Source organism: Hylobates moloch, unplaced genomic scaffold, assembly GCF_009828535.3.
Source record: "Hylobates moloch isolate HMO894 unplaced genomic scaffold, HMol_V3 SCAFFOLD_11, whole genome shotgun sequence".
NCBI classification, from domain to species: domain Eukaryota; kingdom Metazoa; phylum Chordata; class Mammalia; order Primates; family Hylobatidae; genus Hylobates; species Hylobates moloch.
In genome coordinates this window covers 41,230,667-41,243,320 of record NW_026652286.1, presented here as the reverse complement: position 1 = coordinate 41,243,320, position 12,654 = coordinate 41,230,667, and the positions used below count along the sequence as shown (strand labels likewise).

The 12,654-nt window shown below is 50.7% G+C and overlaps 1 protein-coding gene across 6 annotated transcripts in view; it reads left to right on the top strand.

The window, feature by feature from the left end:
* The window catches only part of DNHD1 (dynein heavy chain domain 1), an 84,033-nt gene extending 73,730 nt beyond the window's left edge, over window positions 1-10,303 (top strand). For all 6 annotated transcript variants that reach the window (XM_058446424.1, XM_032166725.3, XM_058446426.1 and 3 more), the window contains 15 exons: window positions 1,158-1,307; window positions 1,561-1,743; window positions 1,873-2,304; window positions 2,513-2,984; window positions 3,875-4,171; window positions 4,421-4,573; window positions 4,767-4,945; window positions 5,075-6,040; window positions 6,236-6,422; window positions 6,634-6,756; window positions 6,845-7,046; window positions 8,189-8,280; window positions 8,427-8,576; window positions 8,798-9,603; window positions 9,817-10,303. In XM_058446424.1, the coding sequence (XP_058302407.1) occupies window positions 1,158-1,307; window positions 1,561-1,743; window positions 1,873-2,304; window positions 2,513-2,984; window positions 3,875-4,171; window positions 4,421-4,573; window positions 4,767-4,945; window positions 5,075-6,040; window positions 6,236-6,422; window positions 6,634-6,756; window positions 6,845-7,046; window positions 8,189-8,280; window positions 8,427-8,576; window positions 8,798-9,603; window positions 9,817-10,167 (4,743 nt within the window). In that variant the 3' untranslated portion in view covers window positions 10,168-10,303. The remainder of the gene's footprint in view (window positions 1-1,157; window positions 1,308-1,560; window positions 1,744-1,872; window positions 2,305-2,512; window positions 2,985-3,874; window positions 4,172-4,420; window positions 4,574-4,766; window positions 4,946-5,074; window positions 6,041-6,235; window positions 6,423-6,633; window positions 6,757-6,844; window positions 7,047-8,188; window positions 8,281-8,426; window positions 8,577-8,797; window positions 9,604-9,816) is intronic.
* Window positions 10,304-12,654: the final 2,351 nt, after the last annotated feature.

The window sequence follows — 12,654 nt, the reverse complement described above, 5'->3', positions numbered from 1 at the left end:
ACCATGGAATACTATGCAGCCATAAAAAATGACGAGTTCATGTCCTTTGTAGGGACATGGATGAAACTGGAAACCATCATTCTCAGTAAACTATTGCAAGGACAAAAAACCAAACACCGCATGTTCTCACTCATAGGTGGGAATTGAACAATGAGAACTCATGGACACAGGAAGGGGAACATCACACTCCGGGGACTGTTATGGGGTTGGGGGAGGGGGGAGGGACAGCATTAGGAGATATACCTAATGCTAAATGATGAGTTAATGGGTGCAGGAAATCAACATGGTACATGGATACATATGTAACAAACCTGCACATTGTGCACATGTACCCTAAAACCTAAAGTATAATAAAAAAAAACAAAAAACAAAACAAAACAAAAAAACAACTCAGTTTGTTCCTTGGAAAACTTGAGCGTATCTTTCCACCATTCTCTGAGAAAAAGAATACACAGGAGAGGATTCAGACTACAGGAGAGCTGAGGAGGCATAACCAATACATTCATTTGGGGACATGTGGAGTTTGAGGGGCCTGTGAGACCCCCAAGAGAAGATTTCCACCAGGCAAATGAATACATGGTATGGGGCTGGGAGGGAACCTAGCTAGAGAGAGAGATTTGGCAGTTGGAACATAAGTAGGAATCAAAGCCATGAGATTAGGGAGGGCATTAGAAGTGTAGAGTGAGAAGAGAAAGGAGGCTCTGAAAAAATTGATGAGGAATAGTTAAGGGCTGACAGAGGAAGAGAATGAGAAAGAGCAGCCAGAGAAGTTAGAGAAAGCCCAAGGAGAACACAGTAACATGAAGGCCAAGAGAGGAGGATGCCTCAAGAGGGAGGGAACTGTCTTCTGTGACAACTGCTGCTAATGGGTCAACTAAAATATAGAGTAGTGTAACATAACTGTTACACACATAGTCTTCGGGTGAAGCGGCTGCAGAAAAAGCAACCACATACTTGGGGCTGCGTTACTAGATATATAACTCACAGACTAATAAGTGACAGACCCAGAGCTCAGCCTCTCTGTGGCTTACTTGGACTTCAACGTGGTCAGTCTTTCAAGTGAGGAGTGTGCTACAGTTCCAGGATCATAGGGTCTTCTGGGGTGTTCCTGCATGGCCCAGGATCTGGAGCTGCAGGGCCTGGATCTCTCTTCGCAGAGCCTCAGCATGTTTCAGCAGCAGCTAGAGCAAAGCAAGCTCCTATACAAGCAGCAGCTGGAAGAGTGTCGGCATCAAGAGAACCTCATTGAGAACCTGGCCAAGCAACGGGATGCCCTGCAGGCTCAGCAAGAGGCTTTCCTGGAGCAGGTGGGCTCTTCCTGCCACCTGCCCTGCACTGCTCCTCTCTCAAAAGAGGGCAACCCCTCTAAGGATACTAAGAGGAGAGGATGGAGTGACTCATCGTGGAGTCTCCTGGGGGGAGGGGACAAAGGTAATAGGATGGCTTGGGGAGTGGCCTCTCATGGGGACTCCAAGGAGGACATGATTCCCCTAAAAACACCTTGAAGGAAGAACGGAACATCTCAGGAGCTCACTTCAGAGGGTATCTCTCCTCATGTAGATGAGCAAGGCATTTCTGGAGCCTCTGAGCCAGCTGCAGGTGGCTGACTTTGAGGAGATACGGAGCTATCGAGCACCACCAGAATCTGTGGTCCGGGTGACTGATGCAATGTGTGACTTGTTCCACCGTGAAACAGGCTGGGCCAGTGCCAAACGGCTGTTATGCACTGAGGATTTTTATCAGGTAGGAAGGGTGGAGCACAATGAAGGAGGATAGAGCGGGCATAAAAGGGACACTTGGCAAGGCTAAACTGTTGGGTCAAGGTCCAGAGCATCCATGTCTTCCCCATCCCTTTAACATACATCCTTCCAGGAGCTGGTGTTCTTCCCCAAGGAGAAGATAACAGACTCAGAGCTGATAAAGTTACATCTAATTCTGAAGGCTCCAGGTATGAACGATGCAGCCCTGCGGGCAGTGAGCCGACCTGCAGCCAGCCTGGCAGCCTGGCTCTGGGCTGTTCTGCACTATGGGCTGGCACATTGCCGGGGACTGCCCACGGGCCTGCTGCTGCAGCAAGTGGAGGCAACACTCACTCGGGAGCAGGCCCGCCTGGGCTACTACCAGTTTCAGGCCCAGGAGACCCTGGAGCATAATTTGGCCCTGGCTAAGATGGTGGAAGATGCCCAAGCTTCCCACAACTGCGTGGCAAAGACCCTCAGTCAAGCACAGTGTGGGCAGTATCACAAATGGCCCATGAAGGCTGCACTGCTCACCCCTATGCATGCCTGGACTACACAGCTCCAGGTAACCATCCCCCTCCCAGATGTCTCCCCCAAATTTCCTTTTATGCCGTTCCCCTGCTCCTCCCTGTGCCCTCACTGCCTCCCTCTGTCGCTCTCTGCACTGCTTGCCGTGCTATCCTCCACACCCCACCTTGCCCTCCCTCTGCCATATCTCTGCCTGCACCCTCCTCACTGGCCTACACAGCCTCTGGTCTTCCCTTCCACTCCAGAAGCTGAAGGGACGCTGCATGACTGTGTTCGGAGATACCCTCCTATGTTCAGCTGCCATCATCTACCTGGGTCCCTTCCCACCATTGCGGCGCCAAGAGCTACTGGACAAGTGGTTAGCTCTGTGTTGGGGGTCTCAGGAGGCTCTGGGCCCAGATGATGTGGCACAGGCACTGAAGCGGAAGCAAAAATCTGTCAGCATACCACCAAAGAACCCCCTGCTGGCTACACACTCTCCCTTTAGTATTCTGTCCTTGCTGAGCTCTGAATCTGAACAGTACCAGTGGGACGGAAACCTGAAGCCACAGGCAAAGTCGGCCCACCTGGCAGGCTTGCTTCTGCGAAGCCCCACCCACTACAGTAGTTGCCGTTGGCCTCTGCTGCTTGACCCCAGCAACCAGGCCCTCATCTGGTTGGACCCGCTGCCTCTGGAAGAGAATAGATCTTTTGCACCAGCCCCCACTGAGGGTAGAGGTAAGCAGGCATAATAAATGCAATGCTTCCAGAGTATCTGAACTGCCCAACACTCAGCCTCATGTGGTCTTTCCCTTCATAATGAGGACACTGTATTTTTGTGATCAGGATGTCCCAGATTTCACCAGCCTATACTACAGGAATAAATTTGGTCACATTTATTTTTTCTCTTTATTACAATGATTCTGAATCTACATGACTGATTGGTTCATGATCTCCCACTTCCCTGGTCTACTCAGCACTACCCAAATTTATCCAATGTTCAGAAATCCTGGGGAATATTTCTGTTGGCTCTGTTTGGATCGGGGACCCATCTGGGTGGAGTATGGGAAGGAACATTTTCTAGGAAAAGGAATAGAGTGTTTATTTCCCAGAAGAAGAGGCTGGGGATTGAGTTTGTGAGAAAAATGTGACCTTATTTGGAAAGGGGTCCTTTCAGATGTAATTAAGTTAAGGACTTTGAATGAGATCTCCCTGATTCTTATCCAGATGGGCCCTAAATCCCACAAGTGCCCTTACAAGAGGCAGAAGAAAAGGCATAGAAAATACAGAAGAGAGGCTATGTGAAGATAGAGGATGAGTAGGATCCCTCCCTGGAATTTTAGAGTAATAATTGTGATAGCCAACATTTATTGAGTGCTTACTATGTGCACATCTAAGTGTTTTCTACGTATCATTTCATTTAATCTTCACAGTAACCCTATGAGGTTACCACTAATATCAACCCCATTTTGCAGATAAGAAAATTGAGTCATAGAGAGCTTAAGCAACTTTCCTAAGATGTGTTCCTGCAGACCTTCCCTCATGAAATGGAGCCCTTGAGTGAATTCCTCCCCTAAGGAGTCTGATTCCTCCCCTAAGAAGAGCTCCTCTGAATCTTTCTGCCCCAGGGAAAGGCCTCATGAGAAATCAAAACAGAGAGAGTAAAACGGACATGAAAGAGGAAGATGATGAGAGTGAAGACAGTAATGAGGCTAAGGACCAGACAAAAGAGCAGAAGGCAGAGGAAAGAAAAAATGAGCAGGAGAAAGAGCAAGAGGAAAATGAAGAGAAAGAGGAGGAGAAGACAGAGAGCCAGGGGTCAAAGCCAGCCTATGAGACTCAGCTTCCATCTCTTCCCTACCTTAGTGTTCTTTCAGGTGCTGACCCAGAGCTGGGTTCTCAGCTCCAGGAGGCAGCTGCTTGTGGTGAGAACTGGTCCCCACCTACCCTGGCCCCTTTTTGACTCGCCCCATTCTGTGACCCCACAGGCCTCCCCCACCTCAGTCTAACTTCAGTTCCCATCCTTCATCCCGGGCACTAACTGTATTTAAGCGTCTTGTGGGAACCCTCCTATCAGCCACAGGGAAGCTGGTCAGAGCCAGACCTCGTGCCTGGGGAATGGGGATCATGGGTGCTGGCATTGTGGGTAGGGTGCCTTTGCCTCCCTCTCACAGGCCTGCCTGTGCTACTGACCAATGTGGAGCTGGGTCTAGGGTGCCAAGAACTGCAATGGCTGCTGCAGCGGGAGCAGCTGAGTCCACCCCAGGTGCAGCCTGGCTTCTGTCTGTATCTCAGCACCACCCTCTCCCTCTGTGCCATGGAAAAAGGTGAGGCCCAGAGGGCAAACTGCCAGTACAGTTGGGTGGACACACTAGGCCCTCAGCACCAGCCCTAAGAGGGCTTCACTCAACCTGGCCCAGAGGAGGCACAGGTCTATAGCAGGGAGCCATTATCCCTGTCTACTCTACGCCCTGGCTCTGCCAAGGGGAAGAGGTTAAGCATCTCCCATGTTACCCCAAGTGCTAGGTTGTGAACTGCTAAAGGGGCTGAATGTGCTGGATCTGGGCCTGAACATGGAAGTACTGGAAGAACAGATGCTGCATGAAATCTTGTGCAGAGAGTGTCCTGAGCTCGAGACCCGCTGGCAGGACCTAAAGATCAGAACCCTAGATACCTGCAAGGCTGTGAAGGCTGCTGAGGTGCTTGGGGGCTCAGTCTGTGGGTTGAGATGAGCATTGGATGGACCTGGGTAAGGGGGTGGAGATGAATGTAGATGTTTGGGGACTGTGGGAGAGGGCCAGATCCATCCAACAAATGAGTGTATGCAGGAGCGGCTGTTGACGATGCTGCTGTTCCAGAATCCAAAGCATCAGAAGCCAGCCAAGTTTCTGCGGAACATGGTGAGGGCCCAGGGAAAGCTATGCCAGCTGCGTGCTCATTTTGAAGAGCTAGAAGGGCAGAAACTACGGGAGATGGTATCGTGGGCACCCTATCGGCCTGTGGTTTGGCATGGAATGGCCATGGTAAAGGCCCTAAGCCAACTGCAGAACCTGCTGCCACTTTTCTGTATGAGCCCAGAGAACTGGCTGGCAGTCACCAAGCAGGCTCTGGACAGCATGAAGCCATGTGAGATTAATCACGGGGAGGATCTGGCCAGCCATCTACTGCAACTGAGAGCACACCTGACCCGCCAGCTGCTGGGCAGCACCGTGACTGCACTGGGCCTTACCCAAGTACCCTTGGTGGGTGCATTGGGTGCTTTGGCTCTGCTGCAAGTGACAGGGAAAGCATCAGAGCTGGAAAGACTGGCACTCTGGCCTGGACTAGCAGCCTCTCCTAGCACAGTCCACAGCAAGCCAGTCTCAGGTGTGGCTCGACCGGCCTGGCTTGGGCCAAAAGCCTGGCATGAATGTGAGATGTTAGAGCTGCTGCCTCCATTTGTTGGCCTGTGTGCCTCCCTGGCAGGCCACTCCAGTGCTTGGCAGGCTTACCTGTCACTGTCATCCACAGTGCTGGGTCCTGCACCTGGGCCTGGGCCTGAGCCACTCAGCCTCCTCCAGAAGCTGATCCTGTGGCGCGTTCTGCAACCTGAGTGCCTGGCAGGTGCCCTGGCAGACTTCACCACTAGCCTCCTGGGTCGGCCCCTGGATGAAAACATGTGCACTCCCACCATGCCCTTTAAACATAGTCAGGCTACTCAGCCCATGCTGATCTTGTTGCCACCGCCTGGCCACCCCTCAGCCACTCTGCATCCTCTGACTGTCATCCAGAAACTGGCTGCCAAGTATCAGCAGGTTTGAACCTAGTTTCTTGGCCACAGAGTGACCGGGCTCCTATGGGCTGGGGCGTGCGGGACCCCCTCCAAGCATTTTCATGGATCTTTCTGTACTACTCAGAGACTTTTGGGATCCTGGTAGCATTAGTTTGGGTCCCTCAGGTCACCCTAGGATCACTTTGAGTCATGCTGCCATCACTTTTTTGGTCCCCAGGGACAGAAGCAACTGCAGGTGATAGCCCTGGGCTCTGAAGCCTGGGACCCAGTCTCAGTTGTGGTCAGCACTCTATCCCAGGCTATGTATGAGGGGCACTGGCTGGTGCTGGACAACTGTCATCTGATGCCCCGTTGGCCGAAAGAGCTGCTACAGCTCTTGCTGGAACTGTTAGGCAGAGCCAAGGGTGAGTTTATTGCCTAGATTGGCTTCCAAGATCCTATCCTACACTTGGGCCTCAGCTTGAAATCTCAGGCCTCATGGCCAGTGACCTAGCACCAAACTTGTCCACTTGGCCTTGTATCTGACTCCTGACACCCCTAACCTCAAGTCTGATCCCTAGACTTCTGCCTGACCCTTTATCCAAGGACTGATCTCAGACCCTTGTCTGACTCTAGTGGTTGCAGACCTGGAATCAGAACAGCTTTTAGACCAACCTGAAAGCAGGAATGTAAGCACTGTTCACAGAGATTTTCGTCTTTGGCTTATTGTGCCTGCAGAGGCTAGTGCTTCTTTGCCAGGTGAGGAACTTAACCCCCTACAGGCTCTCAAATTGGAAGTGGGAGGGCAACTGTGCTGTGCTGACTCAGCACTCTCCTTCCTCCCCAGCTGTGCTGACCCAGCACTTCATGCCTGTTTTCTGGAACCAGTCCCTGGAGCTGGGCCATGTTTTGATTGACAGTGTGGAGCTAGCCCAGCAAGTACCCTACATGCAACCCCCCACCCAGGCACTACCTCTGCTCCTCCTCCATGGCCTCCTGCTATACCGGCAGCTCTATGGAACAAGGCTGCAGGCACACAGGGGGCACTGGTGAGGGACCCCACCCATTCCTGCTCAGTCAATCACTCAACAAACATTGAGTATCTTCCATATGCTGGGATGAGTAAAACTAATTCATCTTTGGAAGCTCCAAAGAGCAAGGGCAAGGGGAAGTCAAGGAAGGCTTCTCCGAAGACTTTGAGATTTTACTTTGAATTGAGTCTTAAAAGCAGAGGCAAATCAGGTAGAGATGGATCTTTCTGAGCAGAGGGACCTAAACTCAGCAGAAAGGAGGAGACTTGAGTGTGGTTGACGTGGACATGCTAGGTGTTGAGGAGGGAGAAGTAAGGCTCATTATAAAGGGCCTTTAAGACTAGGGCAAGGTAGGCCAGGCGTGGTGGCTCATGCCTGTAATCCCAGCACTTTGGGAGGCCAAGGCGGGTGGATCACGAGGTCAGGACATTGTGACCATCCTGGCTAACACGGTGAAACCCCATCTGTACTAAAAATACAAAAACTTAGCCAGGCATGGTGGCAGGTGCCTGTAGTCCCAGCTACTTGGCAGGCTGAGGCAAGAGAATACGTGAACCTGGGAGGTGGGGCTTGCAGTGAGCCGAGATTGCACCACTGCACTCCAGCCTGGGCGACAGTGCGAGACTCTGTCTCAAAAAAAGAAGACTAGGGCAAGGTGCCTGATTTTATCCTGAAGACAGTGGGAAGCCACTGAAGGGTTTTAAGTAGAAGAAGAAACAATATCCTTTTTGTGTGTTGGAAAGATCACTCTGGATGCAACGTGGAGAATGGACCAGAAGAGGCAGGACTGGGGGCAAGCAGAGCAGCTTTAGGAGACTCTGGAAGTCTCCAGGGAAGAAATTGTGGTATGGGTGGTAGGGTGGTAGCCATGGAAGGGATAGAGAATAAATATGGGGTGAAGAGGAAGGAGGAGTCAAGGATGACTCTCAGATTTTTGCTTTAGATAATTGGGTGGCTGGCGGTACCTCTCACTGAAATAGGAGGTGGAACAGGTTTTATGGGGGGGAAATGATGATTTCAGTTGAAAGCAAGTTGTATTTGAGGTGCCAAGTGGCAATGAACCTGAAGCTCAGGAGAGAGGTTTGAAATGAAGAAAAGACTTGACAGTCTTCAGCATATAGATGATATGTGAAACCCTGCTTTCCACTCCCCTTCTCTAGGAGTCAAGTGACTCTAACCCAGGTTCTTCAGACCCAAGATCAGCTGTGGGCAAGTCTTAGCAATCCCCGTGCTGCCATGCAAGAGCTGGCTGGTGAGACCCTTCCTCTCCCCCTTGGAGTCATCAGCCCCCAGGAGAGCCTGGAAGAGAGCGGGGGTGGGATATAATTCATAGCTTTGGTTTTGGGGGTGGTGGAAACTGAAGGTACTGGAACTGAGAGACTCTAACCTCATCTTCAGCTTCAGTTTTCTACGGGGGTCCTCTGGGGGACACTGAGGACAGGGAGGCCCTGATTAGCCTCACACAAGCCTGCCTGAGCCCCAGTAGCGGGAGCTGGGTCCAGCCATACACACCCCAGTCTTTGCTGGCCACGCTCATGCCCCTCCCAGGTAAGCCTCATTCAGGTATCTGTTTTGGGGTAGGGAATAGTGCAATGCAATGCCACCCCCCACAGAAATGTGGACAGCAGTCTCAATAAAGGTATATGAGGGGGTAATATTCATACTGTTATGGGGGTGATGGCAGTAAAGGATCAGAGGAAGGCCTACTCTCTCGAGTCTAGGGTGGGGAGAGTCCATCTTGTCCCTCACCCCTCACCTCTATCCCCAAGAGCTAAGGGAGCTGGATGCAATGGCAGAGTGCAAGGCCCAGATGCACCTACTGCCCTCACCACCTGAACCCCGGCTCTGCGGACTGAGTGAGGGTCCCCAAGCCTGGCTGTTGCGACGCCAGAGTCGCGCTCTCTTGAGTGCGCTGCAGCGGAGTTCACCCGTGTGGGTTCCTGAGTCTCGAAGAGGCGCCCAGCTCGCGGAAAGGCGACTGCGGCAACGCCTAGTGCAAGTCAACCGGAGGCTGGAATCACTGCAGGATCTGCTGACCCACGTGGTTCGCCAAGACGAGTCTGGCGCCCCTTGGTCAGTGCTGGGGCCGAATGCGCGGCGGCCTCTGGAGGGCGTCTTAGAGACCGAGGCTCTAGAACTGAGCCAGTTGGTGGGCACGCTACAACGCGACCTTGATTGCCTGTTGCAGCAGCTGAAGGGCGCACCCCCGTGCCCCTCCCGCCGCTGTGCTGCGGTGGCCCACGCTCTCTGGACTGGCCGCCTACCCTTGCCTTGGCGACCTCATGCGCCGGCCGGTCCGCAGCCGCCCTGGCACTGGCTGCGACAGTTGTCGCGCCGTGGGCAACTGTTGGTTCGTTACTTGGGCGTGGGCGCGGACGCGAGCAGTGATGTACCAGAGCGCGTCTTCCACCTGTCAGCCTTTCGCCACCCGCGCCGCCTGCTGCTGGCATTGCGTGGGGAAGCTGCCCTGGACCAGAATGTGCCCAGCTCGAATTTCCCTGGTAGCCGAGGCTCAGTCTCCAGTCAGCTCCAGTATAAACATCTGGAGATGAACAGCAACCCTCTGCACCTCAGGGTATCTTTGCGCCGCCCCTCCTTCGCGGTTCCAGTCCCCTCGAAGTCTCTAATTACACCTCGCAGTTACCCCTTCTTGGTGATCTTGCCCCACGGCAACCCTGCTAGCTTCTCTGATCTCGCTCCACCACGACCTCCCACCCCCTAACCCCCACTCCCCACTTGCCACCTCCCAGCTTCCTAGCCTTGCCTGACCAGCTTCTGACGCTCCCAGGTGGAGAATGGTCCAAACCCCACGGTTCCAGAGAGAGGACTGCTGCTGATCGGGCTACAGGTCCTACATGCGGAGTGGGACCCAATAGCTGGAGCCTTGCAGGACAGTCCTTCCAGCCAACCCAGCCCTCTGCCTCCTGTCAGCATCAGCACACAGGCCCCAGGCACCAGTGACCTGCCACCCCCAGCCGACCTGACTGTGTACTCCTGTCCTGTGTACATGGGAGGGCCCCTTGGCACCGCTAAGCTGCAGAGCAGGAACATCGTGATGCATCTGCCCTTACCCACCAAGCTCACCCCCAACACCTGTGTCCAAAGGAGGGTCCATGTGTGCAGCCCACCCCTGTCTTGAGCCCGTCTACCAAAATAAAGTTGTAGTGATTCCATGAAAGATTTCTGAGATATGGGGGTAGAGCAGGGTGTGTGCACACCAAGAAGGCAGAATGTGACACACTAGGGGAAAGGTATAGTGTGCATAACTGAGAAAAGAGGAGGTATATTCACACTGAAGGTAGAAGAGGGCATGTGCCTGGCAGCTAGGAAGGGGAAAGTATGGGTACACTTGGGGTGGGGTAGGGCTTGGTGTTAATCGCGTATCTAAGAAGCTAGGGAGACCCAGCAGTGTCTGACACACAGAATCCTAAATCCTTGCGCCGCTGCCTACTGTGGTCTCAGCACTTGTGCTAAATCCACAAGGGATATGTTTGAAAGGAGAACGTTAGCACTCAAAATTCTTTCTTAAGGCATTTAGTGGTGTTCTTGGCAATGCCCCAATCCTGCCCTACCACTCATTCCTCTCCTATGGTGGATTCTCTCAGTGAGTCATGCATATGAAAAAAGCCAAGTAAGATACAAGGTCCTATGTTCATTCAACAATTATTCATTGAGCACTCCTTGGAACCAGGTATTCTTCTATGTGCTAATAAGGTTATTCTAATGCAGGGCAACAGGCAATAAAAGGCCAACATATAAATAATTTTGATGATTTTGAAGTCCTATAAAGAAAACAAAATAGACGGATGCGTCAAGAGGGTATGTGATGACAGGGGAGCAGTTAGTAGAATTTGAGCGGTCAGGGAAGCTTTCTGCATATTTGAAAGTAGCTATTTAAAGATCTAGAAGGAATATTCATTCAAGAGCCCTCAGTAGGTACAAAAGTCTTGAGGCAGGAACAACCTTGAAGTGTTCAAGAAACAGAGTATGCAGCCAAAGCATGGTGAGTGAGGGGCAGAGTGACCCAAAATGATGGAAACATATAGAAAGGGGTGGCTCACATGGTCATGGTAATGAGCTTGTATTTTTCAAAAGTATAATGAGAATGTATTGTCAAATAGTAGGTGGGAGAGCATATGATCTAATTTGCGTTTTTTCAAAGGTCACTCTGCCTGTTCTATGGTGGATGGATGCTAGAAAAGCCAGGGTAACAAGGCGGAAGATCTATTTGGACCCAACTGAAGTAATTCGAGTAAGGGATAATGGAGTTTGGGCAAGGGTCTTAACAATAGAGATGAAGAATTGACAGATTTAAGAAATATTCTGGAGGTAAAACCAGCAGGACTGATGGAATGGATGTGGAGAATAAAAGAAGAGGAAGAATCTAGGGTGATTTGGATTTTAAGCTTGAGAAACTAGGTGTATCATGTGTCATTAACTGAGATGGGAAATTTGAGGGAGCAAGCAGCTGGAGCTAAGGAATCAAGAGTTCTGCTCCTTTGATATTTTCTGTTATTATTAGTTGCATGACTGCATGCTATGCCAGGGCGAGCCTGTCCGACAAAAGTTGAGTTAGAGTATGACAGAACTAAAGGCCTATATGAGCTTCACTCCTTGCCCCCAAGCATCAAAACTTACGTAGTATTAATAAACTTAGCTCCCCTGCTCTATGGCTAGGTACCACATGGTGGGAGGAAATGCAAACAGAAGTGTACACAGGCATACCTTGAAGCTATTGTGGGTTTGGTTCCAGACCACCACCATAAGGCGAATATTGCAATACAGCAAGTCACATGAACTTTTTCGTTTCCCACTGCATATGGGTTACATTTACACTATATTGTAGTCTATTAAGCATGACATAGCATTATGTTAAGTTAAAAAAAAAAAACAAGATATACCAGCCTGGCCAACATGGCGAAACCCTGTCTCTACTAAAAATACAAAAATTAGCCAGGTGTGGTGACAGGCACCTGTAATCCCAGCTACTCAGGAGACTGAGGCAGCAGAAGAATCTCTTGAACCTGGGAGGTGGAGGTTGCAGTGAGCTGAGATTGCACCACTGTACTCCAGCCTGGGTGACAGAGCAAGACCCTGTCTAAAAAAAAAAAAATTGCATACCTTAGTTTAAAAATACTTTATTGCTAAAAATGCTAATAATCATCTGAGCCTTCAGCAAATAGTAATCTTTTTGCTAGTAATCTTTTTTGTCTTAATATTGATAGCTGCTGATCAGGGTGGTGACTGCTGAAGGCTGCGGCAATTTCTTAAAAGAAGACAACAGTGAATATGAGTCCACATCAATGGACTCATATTTTCATGAAGAATTTGTCTGTGGCATGTGATGGTGTTTTACAGCATTTTACCTACAGAACTTATTTCAAAATTGGAGTTAATCCTCTCAAACCCTGCTGTTCCTTTATTAACTAAGTTTATGTAATATTCTAAATCATTTGTTGTCATTTCAACAATGTTCACAGCATCAGAAGTATAGATTCCATCTCAAGAAACCACTTTCTTTGCTCATCCATAAGAGCAACTGCTCACCCATTCAAGTTTTATCATGAGATTGCAGTAACTCAGTTATACCTTCAGGCTCCACTTCTTATTCTAATTCTCTTGCTGC